This window comes from Talpa occidentalis, unplaced genomic scaffold (genome assembly GCF_014898055.3).
Source record: "Talpa occidentalis isolate TD23 unplaced genomic scaffold, MPIMG_talOcc4v2.1 talOcc4.2, whole genome shotgun sequence".
In the NCBI taxonomy this organism is placed as follows: Eukaryota; Metazoa; Chordata; class Mammalia; order Eulipotyphla; family Talpidae; genus Talpa; species Talpa occidentalis.
The window spans coordinates 51101708-51114004 of NW_023602073.1; the positions used below are offsets into that span (position 1 = coordinate 51101708).

At 49.0% G+C, this 12297-nt stretch overlaps 1 protein-coding gene across 6 annotated transcripts in view; it reads left to right on the forward strand.

The window, feature by feature from the left end:
- LOC119252288 (uncharacterized) overlaps positions 1–12297 on the forward strand; it is an 82690-nt gene that overhangs the window by 20073 nt on the left and 50320 nt on the right. For 2 of the 6 annotated variants that reach the window (XM_054698692.1, XM_054698697.1), the window contains one exon: positions 5505–5680. The exons of 2 other annotated variants lie outside the window; for them this stretch is intronic. Coding sequence is in view for 2 of the 4 variants with exons in the window: in XM_054698697.1 (XP_054554672.1) it covers positions 5505–5521 (17 nt within the window). In the remaining 2 variants the exon portion in view is untranslated. Of the gene's footprint in view, positions 1–2092; positions 2120–2491; positions 5681–12297 lie in introns of those variants that run through there. 2 more of the 6 variants (XM_037519471.2, XM_054698695.1) reach the window with 2 other exon arrangements.

Consider the following 12297-nt stretch of genomic DNA (forward strand, 5'->3'; position numbering starts at 1 on the left):
AAGCAAAGATGGAAATGCCAGTTTCTCAGAGTGAGCTTGTGCAGGTGTGGCTGGTGTCACACATTTACACACCATGTGCACAAGAAGATGTTGTTCCTTATTCCTATAGATGTGGATCCTGGATTCTCCTCTCTCCCCCTCTCTCCTCACACCATTGCAAAACTCACGCTCTCCCCTGATGGCCTCTCAGAGTCTTGCTGTGTCTGACCTGAGTGCTGGGGAATGACCTGCTTCCTCCTTCCCAGGCAGGTGTGGGGTGGGGATGACATGGCCTTGGGGCCTGGGGGAGAAGGGCCTGTGCTCCCCTTTCAGTCATTTCAGGGGCTCCCCTGGGGCCACTGGTCTATGATCCTGTGTGGCACATGCTGAGGGGGGCAGGGCTCGTCCTGTCTGGTCATTAGGGATTGTGGGTGACCCTCCCTCCACAGCAGAGTCAGGGTCTGGGTCTGTTTCTGGTCAGCAAATTGATGAACCTTCTGGTTTCTTCCTCCTGTCCCATGTCCTTGTCCTGTTCTCCTCACCTGTCCTTCCCTCCCTGCCTGCTCTCCAGGCCCCTCTCTCTTCCTCCATCTCCCCCCAAAGCAGGTGACACTTTGGGGTCCTCATGTGTCCACGTGCATCCTGGGGTCCTGGTGCTCCCTCCAGACCCTCCCCTGCCAGGGCCCTGCTCACCTGCCTGGGCCCCCACATGAGGCATCAGAGCTCCAGCTGCTGCTGACACACGTCACCACACCCTGAGCAGCGTCACCCACAGTTTATCATCTCACACGCCTGCAGGGCAGACACCTGAGACCGAGTCCTGGGACTAACTCCAGGGTCTGGCAGCTCCTTCCTTCCAGGATCCCCTTCCTCTCCCAGGATCTAGGGCCCCCTGCATTGACTGGGGACCCCATCATCTGTCTACACTGTCTGCCATGCAGCCTCTTTATGGCCCTGCTGCCGTCACCATGTGACTGTCTCTGAGCACAGGTGCAGGGTCACGGCTGTTAAGTCTCATGGGATTGGTTCCCACTGATGATGCTCAGTAACATCCCTGTTTCCAGGTCCCTGTCTCTGTCCCACCTGCAGGTTTCTCTTTCCTCTGTCAAGGACACATGTTTACAGGTTCATGGGATGAGGACATGGACACCTTTGAAGTCATTATTCTGCTTCTAGAGAGAGTTTTACTTTGAAGCTTCCATCTTTCTGGGCTCCTCTTGAAGGAAACAGTGTGTCAATCCAATGTGTTTGTGTTCTTCTCTGTCTGCAGGGATGGTTTTGTTTCCACCACACATGAAAATGTGGAAAGTTGTCACTAGTGTTTGATCCTCTCAGTGTGTGTCCATGTTCCCTGCTCTGCATGTCACTCTCCCCCTGGAACCCTCTCCACCCCCTCCTGAGTGGGCAGGACCCTCTGCTGAGTGTCCTGAGTCTCCTCACTCATGTCATAGACACCCCCACATGCACATGCAACTCAGTCACGTTGTGTCATTCTCCCTCTCTCTCTCTCTCTCTCTCTGCCTGTCTCTCCCCCCTTCTTGGACAAACACATTTATTCACAATTAGAGGGGACTCTGCCCACCAGCCCCCATATCTCCAGGTTTCTGCAGATTTTGCACGGCCCCTCAGGCCGCACACAGGCCTGGACTGGTTGTAGCTCTAAGCGCCGTGGCTCAGAGAGAAGTTGCATGTCCAGGTCTGTTAGTTCTTCACAAGCACACGCAGTCCTGGGCATTTCATCTCCATAGAAATTGTTCAAGAAAACCTCGTTTCCAGGATGGGCCTGTGGCTGTGACTTGGAAAGTATCATTTGATGGTTGTGTCTGGGTAAAGACCTTTCTGTGCAGTTGGTGTTCAGCCTCTTACCCCTGAGTATTAAGCTTTAGGTCTTAAATCATGGAAATTTGCAGCATAACAACTGTGTGTGTGTGTATGTGCATGTGTGTATGAATCTAAAAGTTAAATGCATCCACTAAATGTTTCCAAATATTTTCAAAATGTTTCCAAATATTTCCCCCTGTGAACTCTGTGTCACTGTCTTATAGAAAAATAGGTATGGGCCCTGATGTGTGAGTATCTAGAGTCCCTCACGTGACATGTGTATCTCTTACAGATTGGCAGAAGGAGCAGTTCCGGGCCTGTGAGTGACTGTTCTCTCTGGGGCTGCTCAGCTTCTGGCTTTTCCTTCTGTTCTTTGTATGGGCACAGACTCTGAACACTCTGTGGGGGTCGGGTGGTTGTAGTTGTGACATCACACAGCTGAGCTGGGGGTGATTTGTCATGTGTGGTGAAGGGGCTCCTTAGTCCTTGGGGTCTGGGCGGGTCCCCAGGTATGGTCCTGTGACATACTTGACCCCCAATAATCTTGTGGCTCCTTCTCTTGCTTGGGGGCTGTGGACTGGGGTCACCAGGCTCTCATTTCAGGGAACATAACCCTTTCCCCATAAAGCTGAGTATCGCGTGAGGCGGTGTGTGCCCTCTTATGTCAGGCTGGCACATGGGTTTTCTGCAGGGCCTGCCACTCTGGATCCAGGTTCTTGCCATTAGGGAATTGCCCTCTCTCATGACAAGAAGAGTCTGACCTGTCATCACACTGGAATGGAAGGAGGATACAGTGTTTGTGGTCTTGAGGGCATCACATCAGGGCGCTGTTACTGGGAGGTAGAGGCAGGAATGCAGACAGAACTGCATGAGTTCTGGGGGTTTGTAGGGAAGGTGATAAAATTAAATAAAGTGCTCCATCCCCACTGAATGGGAAATGGGTTTTTGGCCGGCACAACAACATTTTCAAAGCCTTCACTGACCCTCGTACTCCGCTACCCCTTAGTCAGGTTCCCCACAGGCTGGGGGTTTTCCTGGACTATAATCACGTGGACGTCTCCTTCTATGACATGACTGATGGCTCCCACATCTTCTCCTTCCCTCCGGAGTCCTTCTCTGGAACCCTCTTTCCATACTTTGGGTGTTATTCAGGAGACGTGTCCATGACCCTCTGCCCCCGGAGGCTGGGCCCCAGAAGCCCTCTGTGCCATTGTAAAAGGGTGGTCCCCAGGAAAGGGGGAGGTTCCAGGTTCCCTGCCCCACCCAAGGGAGGGTGGAGCTGAGCAGGGAGAGAAGAAGCTGGAGAGGAGACTGAGGAAGGAAGGAAGCAGGATGGAGCCAGAAGGAGACCAGGAGGAGGCACATGGAACAGGGAGAAACGTGAGGAAACTGCGCTTGCCTTTTGGTTGTGGACGGTGTGACACAGATGTAGGTGAGACCCGTGGGGAGGTGAAAATAGCAGCTTTTATCTTGATTTTGATTTTGCTCTTTTCCTTCTGGGCTTGTCTGGTTGTTTCTGACCCTTTTCTGTGGGTCCCCACTGGAAGTTGCTTTGGAACTTGTGGCAGGCTTTGGGGCCTTGCTCTGGGCCAATCCCATTTGGATGAGGTTTAACCAATGGGGACGGGTAACTTTGGGTGCTTAATTTAGAAACTATATTCTTTGCCTTTCCTGTATTGTTTCCTAGTTGTATTAAAGTTCCTTCCCATTAAAGTCTCATATGTTTTGTGTTGATGTGGCGGATGGCAGAATCCATTTAAAATAGGCAGGTTTACAGGGTCTGGGCTGCCCCTCTCCCTGCCCTATAACACCATGAACCAACCTCCTTCTCTGGGGGATCCCCCAGGGGAGGGGATCCCCTGAGGCTCTGGTGTGGATGGGGCTCCCCCAGGGCCTGAAGCCCCCCTCCTCCCCTGCACCCCTGAGACTGTGTCCCCATGAGGCTCCTCCCTGCCCAGCCCTGCCCTGGGCTCTTCTTGGGGCTGCAGGTTCCCTGTGGACAAACCTGTGAGTGAGTCCCAGATGCTGGAGTCTCATCCTCCTGCTCGGGGTGCAGATTCCTGGGCCATGGCTGTGAGAACAGTCAGGTCCTGCCTTGTGCTGAGACATAACTTTGAACCCATTTAAGGTCGGGTGAATTTTTCCATGGGAAATCATTTGTCTTTTGGTAAAGAAAATATTTAACAAGGATTTTATACTGTTAGGTCAAGAAATGGGTTGAGCTCTGAATGATTCTCCTACATTAATTGGAGTTTACTTTGTCCAACTTGATTTTGTGTGGAGGAACCTAGAGCCTGATGGGTCCCCAGATCTATTTTTTGGGGTCTGGACTATCTGACCAGAAAACTTCTGCCTCCAAAATATTTGGGGAAATGGCAGATGATGGACTTTAGAGGAGCCAAATATTCTGTTATCAGCTTCCACTCTGGAGTGGATGAAATACACTTAATTTTCTCAAACCTGATGAATTTCTATGACCAGTGATAAACTTGTGGTGTATTAATTTGGTGACCTCAGGAGAAGGATCTGGTTCCTCTTTTGTGTCAACACCTATTGGGAGCCACGCTACTCATGTCGTCTGACAAAAGTCCGGGGTTGGGGCAGATTTCTGAAAAATCAGGAATTTCGTTAGCTGACTCCAAGATTTTCCTCATTTGTTTATGGCTAGTTTTTACCATTGCTAAAATACGCATTTAAAAGTAAAACTGCAAATACTGATCAATCACTGAATAACCAAATTGATGGCAAATGGCACTGCATGATACAAATATTACATTTTTAATAAAATTAGTCCTTCTCTGCCAAAAGGCAGACAACATTTGGCCTGACATTAACAAGTAAAAAAAACTTCTGGGAACAAAAGGCTATAAACATCCCTTGGCCAAGTCTTTAATATGGAGATGTGGTCATTTGAGGCAAGAGCTAATTGGAGAAGGAAATTCTATTTCTTTAAAGATAGCAGTTGGGTGGCAAACGTGATCCATGCTCCAAGTGTAAGAAAATTCCTGATGAGCCAGGAGGCGCCATAGCTAACTCCTGCTAAATTCTTCCTGTTTGTTTAGGGCTGATTCCCCTGGAGGTGACAATTGGTATGGTAGCTGTTAGAGTATGCGTTCAAGAATAAGTCAACAGCAATTTTATGATTGGTCGAGCTAAAACAATATAAATAATAATTTCTAAATAAAAGCCTTCTGTTTTTTACTTTAATCAATTAGTTATATGTTGGTCTAAACTTTATAGGTTAGTTAGAAATAATCTTTGTCTCCCTTCCCCCAGGTAACTTCCTGCCCTTTGTTTCCCTCAGCCCATAGTTAATCGTTCACCATGGCAAACTTAGAAATGTTAGTTGTAGACACATAGGCTTTTTGCTAGTAATAAAATAACTGTTAGATTGTTTAAAGTAAATAACTATTTTGAAAACATTTGTTTAGCAACTGTGCCTTCTTTAAGACAAAGAATAATAAATGTTACACCTCTGCCGGAAGGCAGACCCTTGGCGGCTCCTGAAAAAGGACATGTGATGATTGTTATCTTCCTACCTTATGCTTGTGTACTCATGATTTGCTTAGTATAAATAAAGGGCTGCTGAGACCCTCAGCAGGATGATGTCAGCACCCTGATCAAGTGTCTGCGTCTCCTCATTCCCTCTCCCCCTTCCCTTACCATTTTCTTTACAATTGCGCCGACGCCTTCCCATCCTTCAGGAACCCCTGACACCTAGACTGCTGCGGCTGGCTCGCAACAAACACCATTTGGAAAGCAGATAACTTCTCCCTGAATTAAGATGAGAATGAAGAAGAGACTCTCAGACTCAGGGTGACTTGGGGAGCTGGGACCTGAGCTCCAGGTGCCCCTGTGCTGACTCCGTTCTTCCATGTCCTGAGGCAAAGTGTCATGGGAACCACAGCTGCCAATGGAAGCAGGATCCTGAGTCCCAGACTTGCAGGGAGGAAGGTGTGATCCTCCCCCAGGGGACACTGACGTGGTTCTGGTAAAGGAGAAGATGGAGAAGGGGAGCGGGGAGGAGTCAGACATCATGATGGTGTGTGACTGTAAAGAGACTGTAATAGTTTTAACTATTTCTCTTCTGTGTGTTCATTTGTTTATCACACATTGTCTTCATTTGTCATCTTCCCTTGTGCTTTTATACAAGTTGATGTAGTTATTGTGTATAATATAGTTTTGGGTAACAGAATAGATAAAGGTACTGTGAGCAAATTTGAGAAATGCCTAATATGGCATGTTAGATACAAAAATTGGGGCTGTCTGGCCCTTCATTTTGGGGAAAGATGAGCACTTCTTCACTTGTAAAGGCAGCTTTCCCTTGATATTTAAAGATAAGCAGTGTATATATTGTGAGTGTGGGGCTGAGGAGTCGAATGCATGGACTCTCCCATCACACATTTACTCCTGTAGCTGTGAGAACAGTCAGGTCAGGCCTTGTGCTGAGGCCACAGATGGTGAAATTGACTGACTTGAACCTGTTTGGGGTAGGAAGAACGTTAGCACGGGAGATCATTTTTCTTTTCATAAAGAAAATATTTCAAGGGGTTTTCATACTGTTTGGACAAGGAAGGGAATGAGCTATGAATTCGGGTCCCAAATTAACTGGATTTTATCCAACTTTAGCTGTGCTGAGGAATCCAGGTGTTGAGGAATCCAGGTGCTGAAGAATACTTTATGTTTATGATATATTTTTTGGGTAACAGATAAACAATTGAATTGTGGCTGAACTTAAGAAATAAGTAATATAGATACAAAGATTGGCGCTGTCTGTTCTGGAGACGTGTAAAGGGAGCTTCTCTTAGTAGTTAAAAACATACAATTGTGTTGTGTGGTTGTTCAAATGTGTGAATTGTGTGTGGAGCTGAGTAGTCACAGGTGTGGACTCTCCCATCACCCATTCATGCTTCCTGGCCCACATCCCCCACGCACCCTCCTGGGTGACCAGGAGCTGGACCCCAGGAGCATGTCCCTTGGCCCCCTGCACAGTGTCAGGATGAGCCCTGGAGGGGACACTCCAGTTACAGCTGAGGACACGCGTCTCTCCTGGTCGTGCTGCCTTTCTTCAGGATCCTACGATGGGATGTTTGTCATTTTTAGGATTTACCCTCAGCTACTATCCATGAAATTTTTCCTTCTATTGATCTGAAAAACTATTAAAAACTGATAAATAAGTAAGGTGTGTGTCATGTCTTTTGATCTAATGGGGCATTACAGAGATTTTATAATTAGATTCAAACTTATGTAACTATTTAGAAAATGTATAAGGTTTGACTTGGGTTTTTATAATTAATTAAGGATGTGTTTGCCGTGAAGTCACATGTGGTCTGTAAAGCAAAAAAGAGAATTCCAAAGACTATAATTTTTTATCCATGGATATTACCACTTTTCTTCTTTTTTAGAATATTTTAAGTTGCTTTCATGCTGGACAATAAAGGATTTATTCTTCAAAATCCTCTTTGTAGCATGTTGTGATAATACCAATACTATCACTGATGAATTAATATTAATTGATTATATATTTTTCTGAGAGTCATGTTTATGATTTCATAAAAACTATACAAGATTACTTATTTTAAGGTAAGTAAGACATAAGATGCAGCCTGGGAAGCTGTCTGCTGTCTCTGGATCCCCGGCCGGCCAAGGAGCTGACCCATATGGTGCAGCAGGCCTCTCCTGACTCACCCATGGTCCTCTCAACAGTGTACTTAGGTCAATCTGCCTGTTCTGTTCCCCATTCTGCCTCTGGTGTAATCCTCTCACCGCCCTGCACCTCTAGCCCCCAGCTCTTGTATGCATAAATAAATAAATCTTTAAAAAAAAAAGAATTACTTATTTTAAGACAGATTTTTATACAGGAAACTTTGTATTGTTTATAGTAGAAAATTTTTATGCTAGTCAATTTAAAGTAAATGCATTAAAAAAAACGGCCTTTAACATAAAAATGAGAAACTGAAATATTAGTTATAATATAGGTAACTTCCCCTCCCCAATAGGCTGAAGAGATGCCTGAGGAGAGGAGGAGACACCAGGCCCCAGACGGGACAGGGCAGACCCTGGGTCTAGACTGAAGCTGCTCCTCTGACACTCATGGTCCTGCTGGGAGCCATGCTACTGGTTGTCTGACAAGGGTCCGGGCATGGGGCAGATTCCTGAAAAGTCAGGAATCTCCTTAGCTGACTCCTGCTAGATTCTCCTCATTTGTTTATGGCTAGTTTCTATCATTGTTAAAATACGCATTTAAAAGTAAAACTGAAAATGCTGTTTGATCAACTACTGAATAACCAATTTGAGGGCACAGGGCACTGGGTGATTCATTGATAACATTGGTTAGTTAGCATACAAATTCTTGACACAGGTAAAAGGGAAGGACGCAGCTTTTTGAGATTGGCCTGGAGAACAACCAGCCCAGCGGGCTGCCAGGCCTTGTTCAGATATGCTGATTAAGGAAGCAAACTTACATTTCCATGTCTCTGGCCCTTTACCAGGGAAAGAGTTCCTTTTCATCAAGAGTTCCCTTTTTCCTTAACAATTCCCTTTCATTTCCTTAACAGTTCCTTTTCCTGAACAGTTCCCTTTCAGTGCCAATTGGTATGGTAGCTTCAAAATAAAGAATGTTACAACCTCTGCTGAAGGGCAATTAGATCCTTGGCTATTCTTGAAAAAGTTGTGATGATAGTTATCATTTTATATCGGGGTTGCTCCGTAGCAATCTTACTACTCCAATGCATATGTTTATGTACCTTGTAATGTATAAGTAAAGGGCTGCTGAGACCCTCAGCAGGATGATGTCTGCCCCCTGACCAAGTGTCTGCATCTCCTCACTCCCCTCCCCCTCTTTTCCACAATTGTGTAGACGCCCTCCCATCCTTCAGGAACCCCTGCCACCCAGGCTGCTGTGGCTGGCTCACGGCATCGTCCTTCCCACCTCAGGAGCTTGTCCACCCCCAGCTGAGCCCCAGAGTCCATGTCCCCAGAGTCTTGGGCAGGACTTGTCCCCTCATCCTCTGTGAGCTGTTCCCCACCCTGCCTCCCTCCTCTCTCTCTCTCTCTCTCTCTCTCTCTCTGGGCTCAGGGAGAGTCCTCTGAGGAGGTGAGATCTTCATCCAGAGGGAGAGGAGCCCCCAAGTGGGCAGGGCAGGGCAGGATTTGGGAGAGTCAGTGCCCTCAGTATCCTCCTCCCAATATGGCTTTTGATTCTCCTCATGGGGATCCCAATCCTCTCCCAGCTCTGTGGGGACCTTGTCATCACTGATATCAGGCAGAGCAGACAGGGCTCCTTCAGCCCTGGGGGTGCTCCTGCCTGATACTCCCATGGGGCCCATCTCATGTCCTCCTTATTTGATCTCTATGTTTTCTACCTCTGACAGTCACGTGGCCTTTCCCATGCACCTGAAGGGATCTGTCATAATCTGTGTTGATCAGGAAGATGATCCATGTTCCCCCTGACATCATCCTCTCAGATGCCCCAGAGACACGAACCCCAATTTGGAATTCTGCCTCTGACCAGCTGCCCTGGGAAGCCAGAGGTCACCTGCTCCAGGGGAGGAGTGTGTCCCCTGCTGAGAGCCACCCCAGGGCAGGAGGCCTCACCCTGCAGGGGGAGGGGAAGGGAAGGCCCAGGACCAGGGTGCAGGTCCCCTTGGGGAGGGACAGTCTCTCTCAGCATCTGGGCCTCCCCTCTGCCCTCCTGCACTTTAGTCAGGGAGGGGCCACCTCAGAGGAGGAGAGGATAGAGGGGGCGTAGTGAGGGGCTCAGGGGACCACTTGGACATGTGGTGTTACTAGAAGGTTCTGGTGCCAGTTGGGTCTCCCATGTGTCCTGATGCAGGAGCAGCTCCAGGAGGAAGGAGCAGAGCTGACTGACAGGGAGAGTGAGGCTGCTTCTCCCCCACAGGAGCTGGTCTCTGCTGGGCAGGGGGCAGGAGCCATGATGAGAGCAGTGCAGGGGGAGGGGGTGTGAGGGGCAGAGGGACAGAGGTGACCTGGAGGGTGAGGCCAGGGCCCTGGGGATGAGCTTGGGGGTCACTGGGGAGATGTGGGAAGGAGGGTCTGAGGCTGGTCCATCCAGTGAGGGTGCAGGTCCCCAGGCAGCTGGCCCTGGTTTCAGAATAATGTGGACACAGAGCTCAGAGTCTGGTCCTGAACCCTTGTCTGTGTCTTTATTGCATTTGCTCCCTTACCTGTTTATTTGGAAAGTTCATTTAAAAAGTACCTCAGTGGCCAGCCCAGTGTCTGCAGCTATAATACTGTAATGAACATTTAAACATTTGTTAAGGGAATGAATCATATTTAAAGAACCCTTTTTTTTTAAAAGATTTATTTATGTGTACAAGAACTGGGGTACAGGCCAGAGATGTGAGGGGTGAGAGGATTCACCATAGAGAGAGTGGGGAACAGAACAGGCAGACTGATGAAATACACTGCTGAGGGGAGCAGAGCGAGTCAGGAGACTGGAGAGGAGCCCCCTCCCTGGGCCATGTGGGTCACTCCCTGGCCGGGGATGGAACTTGTGCTGTAGTGGCTGCAGATGGCTTCATAGTTTGTGTCTTTACCCCTTGCGCCACCAGGAAGGCCCACATTTGAAGAATCTTGACACACATTAATTCTTTTTTTTTTTTTAGAGGCATGTATTTTTATTTATTTATGATTTATTTATTTGTTTGTTTGTTTGTTTTTTGTTTATACAAGCACTGGGTACAGTCAGAAGCGCAGGAGGGTGAGAGAATTCACCAGAGCCAGAGCGGGGAGCAGAGCAGGCAGAAGGACCGAAGTACACTGCTGAGGGGAGCAGCGGGCGGCAGGAGAGGTCTGCGCGCCATGTGGGACCCTCCTCCGGTGGCCGGGGAGCAGCCGGGGATCGAACCGGCGCCGCACCGGCTGCGGGCAGCTTCGCAACCCAGCGCTCAACCGCTGCGCCACCGGGGAGGCCCTTCAATATGATTTTTAACAGAAATTCTTATTTTTTTCTTCCCTCTTGACCCCAGATTTCTTTTTCTTTTTTTCCTAATATTACTAACACATCATTATTTCACATCCTTGTTTCTTTTTACGCAACATAGTACTTCTGCCCTCAGCTGTGGTCACTGGAGTTTCCTGACAGCAAAGACCACAGTCTCCCCACAGACACTGTGCTCTCGTCCCCACCTCTGCTCCTTCTCTCCCCTCTCCATGACCCTTTTGCACTCCCAGCCCTTCCCTCAGTGCTGTTTTGATCTCAGGTTTCTGAAGAGACTGAGAGTCCAGTCTGGTGGTTGCCCCTGGCCAGAGTCCCTGCCTGGTGACCCCGAGCCCTGGACAGGCCGAGGGAGTTGCTGACCTGAATGTTCCAAGTGAGTGACATGTAGTTAGTGACCCCTTATATTTTGGGGTGATAGAAAACAGAGAGGGGAGCAGGTGGAGTCTGCGTCCATCAGGGCCTGATGCTCAGGTCAGAGGGGCCTCATCTCCTGACCTCCCTTTGCTCTCTTCTTCCTCCATTTTCCACCTCTGATGGTCATGTGGCCTTTCCCTCATACCTGGAGGGACGTTGCCATGTCCCGTGGGGCTCAGGTCAGAGGTGACGTCTCGTGTTCTCAGCAGACTGAGGGGTTTTCTGAGTGGACGAGGCTGAGGGGCTGATGGGCAGCAGCAGCGTCTCCTCTGAGCTCAGCTGAGGCTGGTGAAGCCCTTTCCTGCTGGACACGGAGCAGGACTCACAGGGGCTCCCCTTGAGGTCCCACATGGTTCCCCAGATGACACACGTCAGAGTTGCAGGGAAGAACAGGCCCCCAACACTAATAAGCAGGCGAGGGTGCACAAGGGAGATCAGGGAAGGTATCTTTGAGCAGGTCACTTTAGGTGAGGCCTGAAAGGTGAGGGTTTGGGGAGCAGAGGCAGCAGGAGAATCAGGGATTCTAAGGAAGCCTGAACCTGGGAGAGCTGCCTGAATTGGAGGAGTCATCTGAGCCAGAGGGGGCCCCTGAGAGAGCAATGGAAGGGAGTCGAAAGGGAGGGGAGGCCTGGGAGACCCTCCTTTAAACAGAGGGATCCCTTGAAGGGATGAGACAGGGAGCTGACCTGAGCTGACTGGAGAGGGTCATAACCTTGGAAGGAAATGGACTGGGGGAGGTGAGGATAGGGGTGGGACGGAGAGACGCTCGAGAAGATCAACGGTTGGCCAGTAGAAAATGAGGGTGGCTTAGGATGGGTGCTGGTGGTGGATATGAATTGAGAAACATCTTCATCTTTTCAGTGTATTGGAAATAGGCTGGGTTGGGGGTGGACTGTGAAGATGACCCTGGAGTCTCTGGCAGAGATAACTGGGGAACACAGGGGCCCTTCACTGAAGAGGGGAAACCACAGGAAGTGAGAGGGGAGGAAGGCCCAGGCTTCCTGGTTTCCTTGGAGACATATAATTGGGCCTTTCTGGTGACCCCTGTTGTGGAGGGACAGGGTCTGGTCACTGTGACCAGGTCTCGGGTGACATTAACATCTGAACAAGCCACAGGCCCT